Source organism: Halichoerus grypus, chromosome 4 (genome assembly GCF_964656455.1).
Source record: "Halichoerus grypus chromosome 4, mHalGry1.hap1.1, whole genome shotgun sequence".
In the NCBI taxonomy this organism is placed as follows: domain Eukaryota; kingdom Metazoa; phylum Chordata; class Mammalia; order Carnivora; family Phocidae; genus Halichoerus; species Halichoerus grypus.
Window position 1 is genome coordinate 156,831,310 of NC_135715.1, and position 20,026 is coordinate 156,851,335.

Below are 20,026 nucleotides of genomic sequence, written 5' to 3' on the forward strand. Positions count from 1 at the left end.
TAGGGGGCATGATTTAATCAGTCTGAGTGTCTTCTTGGAACTAATTCTGCTCTGACAACACTTGCTGGATAAACTCTTTATGTAAATCTATGCTCTGGATCAAGGAAATGAACCTAGGGATATTAATCTCCCTGTAACACGATTCAATTCATGCCATTTCCCTTTAAAACCTTCAAAAAATATCTGTTGAATAAATGAATGCTGAACTGTTAGTGGTTACTCATTGCCTATAAAGTTTAAAAAGTGGCCTTGGAAGATTTCCATAAACTGAAGCCAAAATATATCTCATTCATTCATTTGTTCAGTAAAGATGTACTGGGTACCCAATAAGGAAGGGAACTTTTTTCTTGGTGGTGGAAATTCAGATATGAACAGATATACCACCTACTTGGACCTAACTTCTTGGGAATACATCTGATCTTCCACTATTTATTATCACTAAGGGCTGCCCACCCGCCCACACCTTCTTAGACACAATCCAAGCTACTTTGTTAAAGTTCTCTATCCTTCCCTTGCAGCACCATATGGGCAAGTCTGACTTTTCCCTCAAAAATTAAGTTCAAGTGTGCCTTCTTCCTCAAGCTCCCTCCTGACCACACTCTCTTTCCTCCTCTGACATGAAGGAAGCACTGTCCTCTGCACTCACCAAGAACTTGACCTGCAGCTTTGTTTTGGCATTATCTTCTCTATTACTGTTACTTCAATATTTTCTCCTCTATCTTTTCAACTGTACTTACAGCAGCTAGCCTACTAATAGTTGGCACTTAGTAAATAAATGTCAAATAAACGAATGAACTAATGAAGTCCTTGTGACTTAAGTTGTAGATACTCTGTTTACACGCTTGAGAATACATTTCTCAAATCCCCTTAAAGGTATGAGTTCATCAACTCAAAAGCCAAATAGGTCATTTGTTCAAGATTATTCAGTGCAATGAAAATGTAAAAATGCCTGTAAGAAAATAAAAATGTGTTGGACTGCATAGCTCGTTAAAGTATTTGACGCAGAATCATGCACTATCTCCAGAGAAATGAAATTTGAAGGGTGTGCTTCTAACCACTGAGTGACACCAGTTCTTTCTAAAATGATTTGAAGATTTGAACAGCAAATCTATACTTTCAAGACTTCAACTGCACTCACATCAATCCCCTAATCCTCTTGCTTCTTCTGCTGATCAGTCCAGCTGATCAATCCAACTGAACACATTCTCCATCTACCTGGGCTGTTGAACAATACGAGAGAATATCCCGCAATTCCTTGGGACATCTTTTTTTTTTCCCTTTAAGTATTTTATTTATTTATTTGAGAGAGAGAGGGAGAGAACAAGCTGGGGAGAGGGGCAGAGGGAGAAGCAGACTCCCCACCGAGCAAGGAGCCTGACGTGAGGCTCGATTCCAGGACCCTGGGATCATGACCTGGGCAGAAGGCAGACGCTTAAATAACAGAGCCACCCAGACGCCCCTCCCTTGGGACATCTTAAATGTCCCTGATGAGTTCCTTCTCTTATTCCCTCAAGAGTTATTTCCAAACTACTTCTTCTCAAGCCACCTACCAATCTCCATCCCCTCTAATTTCAGTAATGACAACAGAGCTCTCCTCATGATAATAACAATAATAAACTGTATCAGCAGCATTTGCTAAGCCCTATGCTTACTTAGGCATTTTACCTCTGGGGCATTATCTCAGTTAATCTTCACAAGGAGCACCACTTATTGAAGTAGGTACTATTGTCCCCATTCACAAATTAGGAAACCCAAGCGGAGGTCAAATAACTTGCCCAAGGCCACACAGTCACTAAGTGTAATATCCAGTTATGAATCCAGGACTTGGATTTATAACCTGGATATGACAAACTCTAGAACCAACTGGTAAGCCTATACTATGTTGACTCCCTGTTCTCATCTTCCCTCGGGACATGGTAAAGGCAGGGAGAGGATTTTTAATAGGCTGTGTGGCTCTGGCCCCAAGCCAGCTCACACTGGCCTCTAGAGAACCAGCCTCTATCTCTTCAGTCCACAGTTCTACAACCAGTGTCAACTAGTCTGGAGGAGAGGCAATGTGGATATACATCTGAGTTCTATTAACTGCATTGACCTAACCAGCCTTAATTCAGGTTGCCATAGCAGAATATAACAGACAATATAGACTGGGTGACTTAAACAACATTTATTCCTCACAGTTTTGGAGGTTGAGAAGTCCAAGATCAAGGTGCCAGCAAGACCCAGCATCTGGAGAGGGTGGGCTCATGGGCTTCCTGGTTTACAGGTGGCCATCTTTTCCTGACAAGGCACAGAGTAGAGAGAAAGGGTTAGCTCTCATATCTCTTTTTATAAGGGCACTAATCCCATTCAAGAGGGCTCCATCCTGAGGACCTAATCACTTCCCAAAGGCTCCATCTCCTAATACATCACATTAGGGATTAGTTTCAACATATGAGTTTTGGGGGACACAAGCATTCAGTCCACAGCACAGCCTTACTGGAAAAAGCAATTGATTTTACACAAAAACAAAATGTCTCCTTCTTTTGTTCCCTCCCTTTTGGTTTCACCTAGGTTTCAATAAAGTACCATCCTAGGGGTGTTCTGACTACCTCTTGTCTCTCATTAGGCCTACTTCCACACCTCCATAGACACTTCCATCCCTCTTATTAATCATAGAAGTTACCTTACCACATTGGGATGGAGTGGTGCCCTAGACGATCACTTCTCAAACTTTAATACACATATAAATCACCTGAGGATCTTACTAAAATGTAGATGCTCATGCAGTAGGTCTGGGGTGACACCTAAGGGTCTGTATTTCTAAAAAACACCCAAGTGACACCCATGCTGCTCATCTCCAGCCCACACTCTTTAGCAGCAATGCCCTAGATATTGGCACATGAAGAGTTAGCTCTTCCTTGGTGATCCTGTTCGTGCTAAGTGATTTTCTTCCCAAATGTGTAAATTACATTCTGCTCTGGTGATTAAAACTAGAGTATGCAGTTGCATATTATACATTATACATGTTACACACTATGCATACAAATTATTAAACTTCACCAGGTTTTTAAACTTTGAATTTTTTGCACAAGTTTGATTTTCCTCATTTATGTCTACTTGTTTCTGAAGTAGCAGTAGAACTGTTTTTCTTTTTTTGCTACTCGCTGATACACCATGGGCAATTTTTCATGCCTACAACCCACCACACTGACTTCCTACGGATTCAGGGAAAGGTTTTTCTTCCTGTTCAAGAAAATCCATGTGTCCTGACTTCACCTCTTTCTACCTCACAAGAAACTCATTCAGTTACCTGCTTTCTCTTGCTCATCAGCCTCCTTCTGTTTTATATAGTCTCAAATTTCTCTACAGTAATACTGACAGAAAACTTTCATAAAAATACAGTATTTTAAAAAATATGGAGAACAATTTAGCAAAATTTTAATTGCTAAATTTAGGTGGAGGATACAGACAGGTGTTCATTGTACTAGTCTTGCAACTTTTTTCAGTATTTGAAAAAATTTTGAAGTTTAGGGGAAAGTTAGACATAGGAACAATTAACAATTTTTCCTATTTGCGAGTTTCTCCCCAGGACAAACATATTCCAGGATAGGACTTCAGTCTAAATCTCCTCCAGAGCTTCTCATTCACTAACTTGTTACAAATCTCCTTCCAAAAAAATGTATTAGGCCATTTTTAAAAAGTCTGTGTCCAATATGATATACAAGCATGTCCTTTCAGTCTTTTTAGATTATAAAATAATAAACAACAAAATTTTGAAACTTAGTTTTTCTAGCATGAATGCTAGAAATGTCACCAACCTACTCTCTCTAGATTACTTACTTCCGCTTGCCTACTATAAACCTTGACTATCCCTGCAAATCTAAATTCTCTATCAGATCACTTTAAATTCTATGGCTTCCTATCCATTTTTTTTAAAAAAGCGGGGGAGCTCTCCGTGCCCCGTCTGCCTCCCACCGTATCACACACCTCACCTCCCACAGGTGACAACCAGGGCCTTGAACAACTGCATTCCAAGAGGAACACCGAGCCACTGGCACTCCTGTCCCTGCACTACACACTTGCCTCCAACTGGGCCACAAGACTGAGGACCAGAGAGATGTCAGTCAGCATCTTACACGCTTTCAGCTTGCCTTCCCCAAGACTAATGTGGCACTTTATCCAAGGTAGGTGTTTAAGTATTTGCAAAATAGTATTTCTAGTTACTTCCCAGGCAAATGCTGCCCAAAATGAAATGCTTTATACATCATGCTTTAATTTTATCAGACGGGAGTCCTGTCTAAACAAGTCTCAATGGTTATCAACCTAGGGAAATTTTGCCCTCCAAAAGACATGAGGCACAATCTAGAGGCATTTTTAGTTGTCATTAACTAGGGTGGGTGCTAGTGGCATCTAGTGGGTTGAGGTCACGGATGCTGCTCAACACCTTACAATGCCCAGGATAGTGCCCCCACAACAAAACGGTTAATGCCAAGGTTGAAAAACCCTGCAATAGCTGTAGCTTCTATTTCTTTTAAACTATGGGATTTAAGGGGCACTAGAAACCAAAGAATCAAACGATTAAACCTATATGGCTGCAACTGAATTTTCCAGTTCCTTTCTTATTTAAAGAAAGTTTTTTGGTTTTTCAAATACGAAGTTCCCTCGTCTGGAAAACCCAAAGAGCTCAATATTATTTAAACGGCACAACCACAACAGTGTAGTGCAACAACAATACAGTCAACTAAGATTAAAAACTGGTCTAAGACTTTAGACAGAGTAAGTTTTATTCATCTGGTGGTACTTGATGCTCACAGGGCACCATACAACAAATTTTAAAAATACAATAGGAAAAAATTGAACAGCCAGAGATCAATTCCATTAGAGGGCCCACAGAAAAACCAACAAAAGCCCACAGAAAAACCCACCCACTGTCACCCCTTAAGAACATTTTCTTCCTGCTTAAGTTTGGCTTTAAGAAACACCAAAAGAAAGTGCGAAAGAAAAAGTCTTCTGAAAGAGAGTTAAAACTTCACATAGCGTCTTTCACATGGGTATGTCACAAAATGCTTTCCTTATTCAATAAGCATATAAAATTATCCAAACGTCTATGAGCCTCTATTTGGTCCCATCCTTTAAAGTCATAGCTGTATTTCCCTCACCTGTCTTCAAATTACTCGCATCAGTAAGTCATATAAGGCGGTCTCCTTTGTTCCACATTGCCACTACAAAGCAGATATATTTTCCATTAATAGCCAGGGCCCAAGCAAACTGAAGTTACCCAAGTACTTGAAGTGAAAATACAACTAAATTTTTCCAAGACTGGTTTAAAACCAAATTTTGGCTTTGAAACCTAATCGTTTTCTTCAATTCTCATGATTAGAAATTACTGAAGGTCATCTGACATAAACTACAGGGAACAGCAAGATGTAAAGTTACATGGGGGCTACTATTACAAAAATTTCAAGAATAAAAAGATTATTTGGGCAATTTGTTTTAGTACACACTGACATGTTTTCACAAAGTTATGTTACACAAGGAACAATAAGGAGTTATAAATTCTGCCTGAAGAGTCAGCTAATGCTCAGTATTAATTTTGTAAAAGTCAGCCAATTACAAACTGTCACGTAAGCCTCCAAAACAGGAGGCCCTAAGTGTTAACAGTTGGAGGAACAAACCTCCTTGTCCCAGTGGAACAGTTTTACTTACAATGGCAGAGTCACCCCATGCTGACCCTGCTACAGAATCTCATTTCCCATTAAAGTTCACCAAAGTACTAACCAAAGGAGACAAAACTGCTATGGGTAGTAAAAGGACTAAAACGAAGAAATTTTTGGTCAGGAAATTAGGAAAAGCTGAAAATATATTTAAAGTTGTTGCCAAAACAGTAAGTACTGCCTTAATGCTTGGTTCCTCGAGAATTAAATGGTTTCAATTTATGCTTGACACCTACAGATCAACGTAAGCAAACCTAGAGATTTTAGCCGCTGCCATTGTGTATCACAGTACATAAGTAATAGCACGTAAGTCACTAGCTGTGTCTCCTCTTTTTCAGTATACTGAATTTCTTAAGGGCAAGGGGCAGGTCAAAAGCACCTTTGCATCCCCTACACTAAGCACAGTGACTGGTATACAGCAGGTGTTCAACAAGTATTTACTGAATACATTGTTGAGTAGTGGCTTATGACATGGGAAAGAGCCCAAAGATTGTCTTATTCTATTAGCAATACTTAGGTAGAAAGCAGATCTGAAGTAAAGATACCTTCCCCACCTTCCAACCACAGACTCAAGAGTTAGACTTGAATCACTTCTCTTAAACATGTTCATAAAGCATTTTGAGAAATCAAGAGATGAAAGGCGCTATGTAAGTGCAAAATAGTATATGCAAGACAGGTTAGCAAAGGTGCTATATGTTCTATGGTGATGGAACGGTTGTGCTAGTTTGAGGTGAACACCCCCAAAGCTACTCTTCTTGATGTCATTATCAACAGAACAATGGAATTTGACAAAGATGCCATCACTTTATATAGTTTATATTCTAGCTACTTTCTATAAACCAGGTAACAGAAAATAAAATTAAGCCACTTATTCTACACAAACCAATACTTTATCAAAGTTCCGCATTTTACAAGTCATGTTCAAAAAACACACACAAGTTAGCATTTTGTACACAAATGTTTATTTCTCAATTAAACATTCCCTTTAAACATAAGGAATGAATTCTAAATTTTCATAAAGATGAATTAAAAATGAAATCCCTCCAGTATAGCATGTGTAATCACTGTGTTCTTGGTCACTACTGGCGTTTACTATTTAACATCAAAAACAAAGACAGGTTATTTAAAAATCATGCTACTGATTTCTAGCTCTTCCTCTATGACCAGTTCTACCTGATCTGCAATGTTTAAAAGTTTACATCACCAAATCGAAGCAAGTTTAAGAGGTGAAACAGCTGTGCATTAAACACAAAATAAACAATAAAGTTATAAGATATAGTCAAGTTCGTAACGAATATAGGTGTTCTTATCATCGTTGTAGATTCTTGGGTAATGTGCTATGAGAGCATCCTGTGAACCAATGTAGATGGAGTTGTAAATTTTCCAATACACGTCTCTGACTTTCCGGGCCGGGTGAAACAAACCCTAGAATAATTAAAAGTTATATATTATTTCAATTTTCAATAACATACATAACCTTAGCACAACTAACCAAAAAACCCACAAAGATATAGGATTCCAAACATTTCCCTTTAAGAGGAAAAAAAAACCTGACAAATGCACAAAATTGCAACAAGCAAAGACAAAATGTAATCTCTCCTCCCCCCACAAATGTCTTCCCTATACCCTATTCATAATTAGGAATAGTGACTTAATTCAACTAAATTATTTTTCTGAGTAAGCCCTTAAAAATCTTAACCTTACCTGTAAACAATACTGCAACATTCTACATGGTCCAATGGCAACTCTCAGGCCCTCCAGGGCTCCCATAACTGCCTGAATTACATGGGGAGAGGTCTCAAACACATTGGGCCATACATAGTTCAACAAGTGATTCAGGGAATCTTCACAACCAAATCCATAAACCCCAAGTGACATGTGCTGCACCACTGCGCTAGCCGTCTGCCTGTGCACAAGGTCCCTGTAACAGGGTGGGGAAAAAAGCTCTTTGTTAAGATATAGTCTTAGTTTTACAAATATTTGCCTGCCCTAATCAGAAACTAAATCACAAATTCAGTGCAGTCATCTCATACCTTATGTATCTGATATAGAATGCCTTTAGAATGACATAATTCTACTTGAGCACATTCACTTTAATGATTCAAACCTCACTGTGGTTCAAAAATAAACCATATTTCCTAATCAACCTGTGAAAGAAGTATGAGCAAAAGCGCCATGTGCAGCGTACATTTTAGTATGATACTAAAGAGGGGACACATGACTCTTCGATATGAGTAACAGTAATATCTCATTTTGAATTCTATAAACGTAACAGACTTGAAAAAATAATTCAATCCTGGTATGTAAGAGATAACTAAAATTAAATCCTTTTCCTAGTAAATTTTAAGTTTCATCCAAAAATGCAATTTAGGGAGAAGGAACAAATTCTTTTTCAAACCTAGAGTAAGAATTCTATCATCTCCCATGTTAACTGCATTTATGTTTATGACAAATCACTGAGCTATTTATTCAACAATTACTTAACTGAGTACAAACATCAGATAACAAGTTTGTGGTGGGTATAAATAACAAGTTCACACTCTTAGACTTCAGAGGAAGTAACAACACCTTAAAGGTATTAAGAAAACACACTGAACTTACTAGTATCTTTTCTTATTATCACTATAATAATGCTTCATCTATTAGACCTCACAGCAAAGCAGTATTCCTCCATTAATAAATTTCCCAGGGCGCCTGGGTGGCTCAGTTGGTTAAGCGACTGCCTTCGGCTCAGGTCATGATCCTGGAGTCCCGGGATCGAGTCCCGCATCGGGGTCCCTGCTCTGCAGGGAGTCTGCTTCTCCCTCTGACCCTCCCCCCTCTCATGTGCTCTCTCTCATTCTCTCTCTCTCAAATAAATAAATAAAATCTTAAAAAAAAAAAAAAAAAAAAAAAAAAATAAATTTCCCAAATATTATTTCTTCTCATTTAGTAATCTTCAATGAGCTGCACCTCAACTTAATAGTACCAAATATAATTTTTAACTTCAGGTCACATACTTCAAAGGCTGCACACTATGATGCTCAGGCACCCCTCACTGAGGAATATGAACAATTTGCTTCTAGTTTACTGGGCCCCAGGTGACCAGGCTTTTACAGAGCACGATATCTGTTCTGTCTCTGTCTTGCATTTATACCTTCTGGTAATTTGTTGAGTCCCATTAAGTCTCCCTTTTGGAAGGTCATGAATGAGTAACTTTAATCTGTACACAAAAGTAACTGGACTGGCTCTAATTTGAATAGCTTATCTTTCCTGAAAAATAAAGAGCCAAAACAGTCATTTCCACTACCTGGACCTTGACCTTCCCTTTACATTCTCCAGTTACTTTTGTGTTTAAAGTTGTAGGTCAGTCTAGACAGTTAAAGGCATCAGGAATCTGTCAAACAGCTCAAGCAGTACTGTATCAATGGCCACTGTCTGCACAACTGGGGCCTGAAACGGGAATAGTGTGGCTACGTTCAGAAGTTCAAAAGCCTAATGGAAATCTTTGCTTCACATCCAGTAACGTAAAGCTAAAAAGACAATCTCTGTCACATCAATAAGCTCATGCTTATCACTTCCTCTATATTTGACTTTAATTTTTAAAACAAAAGTTTATCAAATTACTGCTTTCAAAATGTATTTGGTCTAAGATATGAAAGGGGGATTAAAAAGGAGAGGGGGCACTTGGAAGAGAAAATGTGGGGAACCACTATAGCATTTATATTATTTGAAGAGAATAGTCATGTTCAGTTTCATAAAAATCTAGGCCAGTATTCCCTAACTGCATCATATCAAATAGGTCATACAATAATTATTCCAGTAAGTTCTAAAATAAAGGAAGAATTATAACTACTTCCTTGCATTTAATTCAGGTCACTTACCTATCCATTAAAGCATCTTCAAGTAATGGTGTTACAGCATAAATGTAGTCCTTTCCCATTTCACCAATATATTCAAACAAGAAGGAAAGTGATTTTAACACTCCATTTTGAACATTCAGCTCAGGAACTCTGTATTCATTCATTAAGGCAGGTAGTACTGTGAAGGGTGAACACGTTTCGGCGACGATAGCTATTGCTACAGTGGTACAAACTCTGTTCTGCCTTTCCTGAACTTTGAGGTTGTTTAAAAGTGTAGCCAATACATCATGAGGGCTGAAAAAAAGGCAATGTGTCAGCAAACTGTCAGATTATAAGTCAATTTTTTTTGGGGGGGGGGAAAGAAAAGAAAAAAGTGCAAAGGAATAAAACTTTATGGTAAATATTGGGAACTTTATAATTTAATGATAAAATATACTTTAAAGTCATTTGGCACTGACACTTGTTTCTACTTAAGAACTTCACTTATTTTTTTGTTAAGATTTTATTTATTTATTTATTTGAGAGCGAGAGAAAGGAGAGCACAGAGGAAGAGTGAGAGGAAAAAGCAGACTCCCTGCTGAGCAGAGAGCCTGACCCAGGGCTCGATTCCAGGACCCTGAGATCATGACCTGAGCTGAAGACAGACACTTAAAATGAATAATTCTAGAGTGGTCAAAACGTGGCCACTAGAGCTAGGCAGTATCCAAACTGCGGTCTCTCATGCCCCAACACACAAGATCTACTTTCCTTTTCTTATCTTCCCTCCCACATAACTTTATTACATCTATACTTCTTCAAGCATTTATTTTACCACAAACTTAGAAAGACACGAGAGCTTTTAAAAAAAAAAAAAAAAGGCACAAAAGTGGGGCGCCTGGGTGGCTCAGTCGTTAAGCGTCTGCCCTCGGCTCAGGTCATGATCCCAGGGTCCTGGAATCGAGCCCCACATTGGGATCCCTGCTCGGCAGGGAGCCTGCTTCTCCCTCTCCCACCTCCCTGCTTGTGTTTCCTCTCTCGCTGTGTCTGTCAAATAAATAAATAAATAAAATCTTTAAAAAAAAAAAAAAAGCACAAAAGCTATTCACTGCAAATATCTTGAATGTATCACTGCTGAAATAAATTATTACTGCTACCAAAAAGAGGGTGAGGAGATTCCATCTAATTAATCTTTTATGCTTTATTGCTTGAAAATATTTTCTGTTACTAAGCCCCATGTATGCATGGTATCTCATTTTCTAAAATGACTATTCCTTTATTTCTTCTAGTTTGGTTCTGATGAAGTAAAAGCAAATAACCATAGATTATCTAATAGTTATAATTTTGGTTGTTTGTGGATTCATTTTAGAAAATTATTTTTATTTTATTTGACAGACAGTGAGAGAGAGAGAACGAGTAGTGGGGAGAGGCAGAGGCAGAGGGAGAAGCAGGTTCCCTGCTTAGCAAGGAGCCTGATGCGGAACTCAATCCCAGGGTCTAGGATCATGACCTGAGCTGAAAGAAGATGCTTAACCGACTGAGCCACCCAGGCGTCCCTAGAAAATTATTTTTAAAACACAAAGCACTGAGGGGTGCCTGGGTGGCTCAGTCGTTAAGCGTCTGCCTTCGGCTCAGGTCGTGATCCCAGGGTCCTGGGATTGAGCCCCGCATCGGGCTCCCTGCTCCGCAGGAGGCCTGCTTCTCCATCTCCCACTCCACCTGCGTATGTTCCCTCTCTCTCGCTGTCTCTGTCAAAATGAATAAATAAAAAATCTTAAAAAAAAAAAAAAAAAAACACAAAGCACTGAAGTGCCTGGGTGGCTCAGTCGGGTAAGCATCTGCCTTCAGCCCGGGTCATTGTCTGAGGGTCCTGGGATCGAGACCTATGGTGGGCTCCCTGCTCAGTGGGGAGTCTGCTTCTCCTCCCTCTACCCCTCCCCATGCTCATGCTTGCTCACTCTCTCAAAATAAAATGTTAAAAAAACACACACACATACAAAGCATTAATATGAGAATTAAATTATGCTGATTGTTTTATTAAGAACTGGCTCTAACATTTTAAACAATATCCTGAAAAAGACCAACAAAAATTTGGAATTATTCTAAAGATGGTACTATTTTCCTCTCTGAAAATATCTGAGGTGTGAGTAAATTTTAAAACTCTCCATCTAGGGGCGCCTGGGGGGCTCAGTCAGTTAAGTGTCTGACTCTTGATTTCGGCTCAGGTCATGATCTCAGGGTCATGAGATCTAGCCCCGCAGCGGGTTCCACACTCAGTGCGGGAGTTCGCTTACGACTCTCCCCCTCCCTTTATCCCTCCCCCTTGCCCTTGCTCTCTAAAAATAAATAAATAAATCTTTAATTAAAAAAAAAAAAAAACTGTTTTAAAACTATTTTAATTTGAAATTTAAGAAAACATCTCAAAAATTGAAGGTCAGTGGTTAAATGATGTGCTTTCTCAATTGTATTACTCATACCATGCCTTTAGAGATTACTACAGAAACAGAAGCTTCTCCAACACGATCGGTTTATTACAAAGTTAAAAATACATATATAAAAATAAATAATACTCACCCAATGGCCTTTGCAATGTAGCCAAATGTGTTGACTGTGGCTCTACGAATAGCTTTTTTGTGAGCTTTTAAGAGCTCCAAAAGCTCAAAGCAAATCCTCATCCATTCTCTTGCAGACACATATTCAGCTCCCCTAATTTAAGAAAAAAGTTATTTGTTTTGATAATAAATTTTAGAAGGTAAACAAATTAATTCTCAAAACATGATCGCCTACTCAGTTTAAGCATTAAATAAAAATATTACTCTTCAGAAAGGATGGTTTAATCTTAAAACTATATTGCCACCTCTCATCACCATCTAAACTGAAATTTCACTGAAAATTTCACTGGATAATCTTACTATATGTATTTGCAACATTAAGCAAATTTGCAGTACATGTGCTGCCGAAGCAAGCACTAAGCAAATTTGCAGTAAATGAAAAGTAGCTAAATGTGAAAACCAATACACCTCATAAAAATATTTAGGTAATCTGCTTACCTGTCAGCAATACGTCCAACAAGATCAATACAATTTTCTTGTACTTTTTCATGCCTGTTCTTTAAGATGGGGGTGAGTCTAGGCAGGAGATCTTTAATTGGTGGGGTCATCTTATGCATACCTATTTAACAGAAGTCAACACACTATCAATAAACATTTGAACTATATTCTTTGTTCATTTTACCTTTTACTTAGCAATGTAATATACATAACCAGGCATAAATATAAACTTACAGCTGCCTATGGAAAGAAAAAGTCCCAGATTCTGACCAGACTCAGAATTGTTTTTAACTTTTTATTAAAACTTCCGATTATGCATAGAAATGAAAGAAATTAGTGAAGTGATTTAAAGAATGATGGATACTCAACAACAAAAAAAAGTTTTATCTGGTTCTGAAATGTACTTGTACACTCACATTTAAATATGGGGACAGTTTATGTTCCGGCCATACACAACAATATAAGCCAGAGGTAGACATGTAAATTAAAGCAAAATTTTCCAGAAAGGGCCCCCTTACCCTTTAACTGCAAAACAAACAGATCTCCAGTCTCCCTGCAATGCAGGGCATACTTGGATGGTATTTACACCTATGAAGAGAGAAAAAAGGAGGCAGCTGGCAGGGGCTCTTGCTCTAACTAGAATTGCTTGTTCTGATTCTCTCTCCATTGCTTTTCCCATATTACCCTGATCAACAATATGGTTTAAAATTCCCTGCAAACCAGAGCCCCACAAGTGGCCAAGTAACTGATTTTTGGCAAACAGCTATCTTCAATAGAAGACAAGGCTAAACTGGGGATTATATGTAAATGCAATGGTTTGAAGATCTCCTATATTGCATAAAAACCCCTTACTAAATAAAATGAGAAAAACAGTGGCTATCACAGCCAGCTATTCTGACCTCCTGCTAGGTTATTTTGGCTCCTCTAAACCATACAGAAGTTACTTTCCCAACAGTCATGTTCAACAGCAATGAAAGAGTCAACATAAGAGACCATTTGTTTGCTTCATCATAACGTCCTTAAATAATAAAATCTTTGCTCTCCATACCCAAGAGCATTTGTAATATACTTGTGTCTTTACTTTGGGTTAGAAAACTAAATGGATAAAGAATTAGACATAAATAAAACGAGACAACTTGAAAAATTCACTTTTCTCCCTGGTTATATTCCTGCAACACGACAGGAAAAACCTGCCATAATCGTTTACTAATTCAAGGTTAGATAAATATATAATACTTTGTCCTAAAACTAAATTAAAATTTCAGTATTGTCTCCTCCCACCCCCTGAATACATTTCAGGTGAGACACTATTTTTATTAGGATTCTCTAGTCCATTGGACTTCAAAGTTTTTTGAGTTGTAACTATTCCCACCTCTCTTACAGGTCCTAAACTTGCCCTCTTTTCTCTTTTTAAAGTACAATATAAATGAGTTTAAGGAAACAAGACTTTTGTGACATCCCGACTTCACTGTAATTCTGAAGTGCTTAAAAAACAAAGTATCAGAAACCATTACTCAACTCCTAAATATGATTCTGTATTTTACTTTTAACAAAAAAAGAAAGTTAAAAGAACAAAACAATTCTTATATGACCAGCAAATTCCATACCTATTACATTTACAATGGCCTTCAGTGCTCCAAGAATGCTGCCCAATACTTCAGGGTACTCTTCACCCAAATATTCATACAAAACAACACCCAAGTGCCCCATCAATTTTTCCTGTAATAAAAAAAATAATGTTAAAATGGTACTAATTCACATGAAACTATTTGGTGAAGAAATAAGAATATGATACAAAAGTTTACCTCTTGACAAGTCTTCATGACAACAGCAGTTCGAGAGATCAAGTCAGCTGCCTGTTGCCTAACTTTAGCTGATTTGTTATTTAAACGCCACAAAACTGTACCACAGATCTGAGGCAAGTAAGGTTTGACTCGTTTGCCAAGAGCATTGACCACTGTGCCAAAGCCATTCAACATTACTGAGTCCTAAAACAAGAAAAGCTAAGTTACATTTTAGAACTACATTCACTGGGAACTAGAATTCAGTTTGTGACTGAACAGTTTAAAAATGCTAATATTGTTTTAACAAAATGAAATCTAAAAATTTAAAGAGTATTTCCTCCCAGACAACTGGAATGAGACCATGAGCATTTCTAAAATTTTAAATTCAATTACTTTTTAGTGATAATTATTTGCTTGAAATGTGTTTTACAAACATGAAAGTCAGCAGCAATTTGCCATAATATAATTAGTATCATTACCTCTGTAGTCTGTTCTTGGAAAGCATAAAGAATACCATCAATCAGCTGTTCTTCAAGTTTATGATCAATATCTGCTGCTCCCAAGTTGCCCATAATTTTCTCAATTGTCTCCATCACCATTTTTCTGTACTGTTCAGCTTCATCTTTCAGATCATCCACAATCCTGGATATAATTTCTGCCGCTCCTACTTTGTTTGCCAACTCCACGGTAGTATCAACTAACTAAAAAGGAAAAAAAACCCTTTAGATATAATCAGGCCAGCAAGCATGTTGAGAACAGTTAATTCCTGTTTTAAAACCTTTAAGAGAGGGGCGCCTGGGTGGCTCAGTCGGTTGAGCATCTGCCTTCGGCTCAGGTCATGATCCCAGGGTCCTGGGATCAAGCCCCACATCCAGCTCCCTGCTCAGCGGGGAGCCTGCTTCTCCCTCTCCCTCTGCCCCTCCCCCTGCTTGTGTGCTCTCTCTCTCTTGCTCTCGCTCTCTCTCAAATAAATAAAATCCTTTAAAAAAAAAAAAATAGGGGCGCCTGGATGGCTCAGTTGGTTAAGCGACTGCCTTCGGCTCAGGTCATGATCCTGGAGTCCTGGGATCGAGTCCCGCATCAGGCTCCCTGCTAGGCAGGGAGTCTGCTTCTCCCTCTGACCCTATCCCCTCTCATGCTCTATCTCATTGTCTCTCTCAAATAAATAAATAAAATCTTTAAATTAAAAAAAAAAAAAAAAAAACCTTTAAGAGAAAGGTGACCAAAAAACCCAAATGTGGGTATTAATCAAAGTGATTTAAAGTAAGACTATAGTCATGTTTTACCTAGCCAGATGAAGCATTTCATTTAACTAGACAAAGATATTAATTCCTACTTGGGAATTTATTGTAGGATGCAAAATCAAAATGGAAGTTAACTGGCTGACTAAAATCCATTTCCTTTCACAATCAAGCACATACTGTGAGGTAACTAGGGCAAAAAACAATATGTAACATTTATTCGAAATGACTTATAAAAATTAGTTGAAAGGATTTTTGAAAATATTCTTTTTTAAAGTAGACTCCACAACCAATGTGGGGCTTGAACTCACAACCCTGAGATCAAGAGTCACATGCTCTACCAAGTGAGCCAGTCAGGAATCCCTTGAAAATATTTTTTACAATAAAAGTTTACCTGTCGGTAATTTCTTCTATCCAAAGCCATTCTGTGTTGCCAGAAGTGTTTAAAAAAAGGAGGAAGAATCTCTGTTTTAATGTAGTTTGCTTCTACACCATCTGTTCCACAACACTGCTTTACCACCTAAAAAGTTAAAAGATAATAGTAAAATCGGCCTGGCTTAACCCACAACAGTTGTTTTTTTAACATTCTTTAACATTCTCTTTGAACCATGAAACACACCCAATTTAGATAAACAAATGTGGGATAAAAATTTCGAACAATTACCTTCAGCACAATTTTCTTCATTTCTTCATCAGGAGATTGAAATTCTCGAATAAGGATTAACATCACTTCTCTAGTATAGTAGTTGGCATATTCTGCATCCATAAGAGGAATAAGATACCCAATAGCTTTTAAGAAAGCAGCCAGACCCTATTTTAAAATAAAAAATACGTATACTTAATAAATTAGATTTAAGTTGCCTTAACTTCAATGAGCAGAAATCAAACGAAAAACAAAATCTATTTGGTGAACCTACCTTTCCTCTGTGTTGGCGGATACCCTTCCACAGAGGCTTTAACACAGAATCAAAAGATTCGATACCATATGGAGTTGCGGCTTCAGCCAAGGCAGCAATGGCCAAAGCACTAATGGTCCGAACTTTCTGTTGCTCATCCACAAGACCTAAAAAACCAAACACAAGTTGTAACTAAGTGACATTTCCTATAATTTCCACAACCCCATCATTTAGTCAAACTGCAGAATCCGTTCACATTGGACAAAATGAGGCAAAAGCCAGTATGAACCACAGCCTATAAGCAGATAATGTGCCAAAGCCCATCATAAACTATATTGTGTTGATACAGATAAAGTCCTTCCATCTATCTCCCCAAATCCAGTAGCCCAAATTTCAGGACACCTGTCTTATAAAAGACAAAGTTATATTACAACTTACCATGCTCAATGATTTCAACTAGACTTCTGAGATGTGGCAAGATGGCACAGCCCATAAGAATAGCTATCTGCTGTACAATCTTAATACCAGTATGTCTTGCTTGCCAGGACTTCTTGCTTTTACACACAGCTTTTAAGAAGGGCAACAATGAAGGAATGCCCAGGGCAGAGGCTACAACAGCAAAAGCTCTAGCTGTTGTGTTACGGACGTACTCATCCATGTTATCAATATCAGGTCTCATGGTAGAGATCATGGTAGCCAGACCAGCAGCCTAAAAAGTCAAGAAAAAAGGACAGTCATCAGTTGATAACATTAACCCGGAACTCTTTCTATAATCAAATAATCCTATTGATGGATACAAAACTTTCTTCTCAAAAATAAATATAAATACCTTTGCCAAATTAGAAATAATCTCTCGACCTTCCACTCTAGCATAGTAATCTTCATCAATCAATAATGGTTCAATGACTACAAGGATCTGAAAAAGAAAAAGAGCTACATTTTCACAACAATTACTAATGCCATACTCGTAAAATTACAGAGAAAAAATTTATTATAGGCCATTTATGTAATTTAAACACACAAGCATACAAAACATATTTTACCAGGAAATTTATAATTACCAGGACTCTGTTAATCAAGGACGAATTAAAAATTTTAATTATGCAAATTCAAGACATATAAAGACAAATATAAAGATAAAAACTGGGGGGAGCTATTAATCACATAGATTAACAGTCAACATTTTAAAAGATAATAACTTAAACATCAATCTTCATTTTACAATTCTACGGCATTATCATCACCAGCAGAAAGATGGGTCCTTAACACTAAATGGTGTACTACAGACACACATCTTTTCTCGTCCTAATGTTATACCAATAAAAGCAAATGAAAAAATATAAATAATATGAATCCAGTGTAAAAATGACAAAAAGTTCCTTCTACATATACACACATATATTTGTATATGTGTGATGTATGCTTATGCAAAGAAAAGGGTCTAAGAGGACATGTAAATTTAGTATTGGTTAACTCAGTGTCTTGCTGGGGGCTGAAATTTCTCTTTATACTGTGAATGCATGCATCAGCTACTACTTTAGAATTTTTTAAATTTTGCAAATGTAATAAGCTGGTTTTAAAAATCCATGAATTCCTTTTATATTAAAAAAATATTCAACCAGGGGGTGCTTGGGTGGCTCAGTCGTTAAGCGTCTGCCTTCAGCTCAGGTCATGATCCCAGGGTTCTGGGATCGAGCCCCGCATCGGGCTCCCTGCTCAGCGGGAAGCCTGCTTCTCCGTTCCCACTCCCCCTGCTTGTGTTCCTCTCTTTCACTGTGTCTCTGTCAAATAAATAAATAAAATTAAAAAAAAAAAAAAAATTCAACCAGTAGAAACACTACTTGAAGAGAACAAACCTTGTGCACATATGGTCGAACTAAGTCATCAAGTTTGTATAATATTCGATCAATAACTTTGACAAGTAAATGACGCTCTTGATCCTCAAGTGTAGGAGACATCAGGAGAGGAAGAATCTGATTAAACAAAGGACCAGCTCCAAATTCACGAGCTTTATCAGTAATCTGACGCAATGCAGCCTAGCGGGGGAAAAAAAGAGTAAAAGGTGTGTTCCTTTATAATTAAGCATTCAGAACATGCAAATTATTCCATGATTTTCTATAACAGTATTTTTAGTGTAAACGTCACAGACATCTTACACAGTGTAGCCTGAGTGTATTCCCATCAAATTATTCTGAAGTCTGAACTCCTGTAACTGAAGTTCATTGTTTTCGGTTAATTCAAAAAAGGGTAATTTAGTAGAATAATGGAGCCACAGGATACAATATAAAACTCCTTAACTTCTGCTAAAGCAATGCCCATTTTCAAATTACATATGATACTAATGTAATTCCTCACATAATTCTACTAATTACCTTAGTGTCTTCAGCATGTTTTAAAGGCCCTGAGAACAAAAAGGAGAATCCCATTTTTCAACATCCTTATTAGCATAAAACTGTTTGATTAAAAAGCTAAATCCCTCATAGTACACACCTTTCTTTCTCTTACACTATGCCGTTGGTAAAGATGAAGAGATTAATTATAAATTCCTAACATAAAATTATAATGAACCTGATGATTTAGTGAAGTGGTACTTACCTTTCTCATTGGAGGTGTTCCATTCTTAATTTTTAAAAGCAGCTTCATTATTTTTCTCTCTTTTTGCTCTTCTGGACTAAGTGTTGATTCATCAACATCAACCTATTAGTAAAAAGAGAAAATGTAAAGGTAGATTAAGATATTGCAATTTGTAAGTCCTAAATAAAAAGCAGTATTTTAGTTCTGTTATTACTACTCACCAAAAGTTTATCAAAGTACTGAATATCATCGGGTTTTAAAAATGGAAGATTTCCAGATGGCTGGTCATTAACACTTTTCATTGTTCTATCTTCAGTTTGCATGTGGAAACCAGTCATGCCGCCCAAAGGTGTTGGAGTTGCTGTCAGCTTTCGAGCTGGAGTTCGAATAGGAACATAACCAGCTGGAGGGGGAAGTACCTAGTACAGTTAAAAGATAGTTTAGGATTTTCTTAACTTTATAAAGTTTCATTATGTTATATAATAACAATGAATTAATATTTGCACTTAAAATATCTTAGTTTATTAGCTAGAAGCTTTCTGCTCGGAAACAAGCATTAACATTGATACCATCCTTCTATCTTATGTTTAAAATCTGTATGACAACCATTCATATTTCTCATCTAATTAAAATATAAATTAAGAATATTAGGAATGTGGGAAAATGAGATACCTGAAGCAGGCTTATGAAATTCTGATCACTTTCAAACATTAACCTATATAAACATGTTGATGAGCCGATAGGTCATAAATGGAAATAAGCTCACAAAGTACACATAATAAAGGGTTAATTTTAATAAAATGAAACCCATTCAAATAAATCTCTGCAGTTTTATAAAAGCAAAGAATCTTAATATTTAAGTTGTTTGACAAAAATGAGTTGTGTATAAAACTAAATTCATAAAAACCAAAAGTAAAATATTTACCAAAGCCCTATAAAATACACCATTTGATTAAACCAAAAACTTCAC

General features: G+C 37.3%; 1 protein-coding gene across 3 annotated transcripts in view; it reads right to left on the reverse strand.

Annotated features, from left to right (window-relative positions):
- Positions 1–6,632: 6,632 nt before the first annotated feature.
- The window catches only part of SF3B1 (splicing factor 3b subunit 1), a 37,028-nt gene continuing 23,634 nt past the window's right edge, over positions 6,633–20,026 (reverse strand). For 2 of the 3 annotated variants that reach the window (XM_078071146.1, XM_036107203.2), the window contains 16 exons: positions 19,278–19,475; positions 19,078–19,179; positions 18,339–18,518; positions 17,312–17,398; positions 16,921–17,191; positions 16,504–16,649; positions 16,251–16,397; positions 15,981–16,106; positions 14,825–15,046; positions 14,367–14,549; positions 14,169–14,280; positions 12,562–12,682; positions 12,086–12,217; positions 9,557–9,829; positions 7,398–7,614; positions 6,633–7,118 (listed from right to left, as the gene is read on the reverse strand). In XM_078071146.1, the coding sequence (XP_077927272.1) occupies positions 6,960–7,118; positions 7,398–7,614; positions 9,557–9,829; positions 12,086–12,217; positions 12,562–12,682; positions 14,169–14,280; positions 14,367–14,549; positions 14,825–15,046; positions 15,981–16,106; positions 16,251–16,397; positions 16,504–16,649; positions 16,921–17,191; positions 17,312–17,398; positions 18,339–18,518; positions 19,078–19,179; positions 19,278–19,475 (2,676 nt within the window). In that variant the 3' untranslated portion in view covers positions 6,633–6,959. Of the gene's footprint in view, positions 7,119–7,397; positions 7,615–9,556; positions 9,830–12,085; positions 12,218–12,561; positions 12,683–13,079; positions 13,150–14,168; positions 14,281–14,366; positions 14,550–14,824; positions 15,047–15,980; positions 16,107–16,250; positions 16,398–16,503; positions 16,650–16,920; positions 17,192–17,311; positions 17,399–18,338; positions 18,519–19,077; positions 19,180–19,277; positions 19,476–20,026 lie in introns of those variants that run through there. The other variant, XM_078071147.1, reaches the window with a different exon arrangement.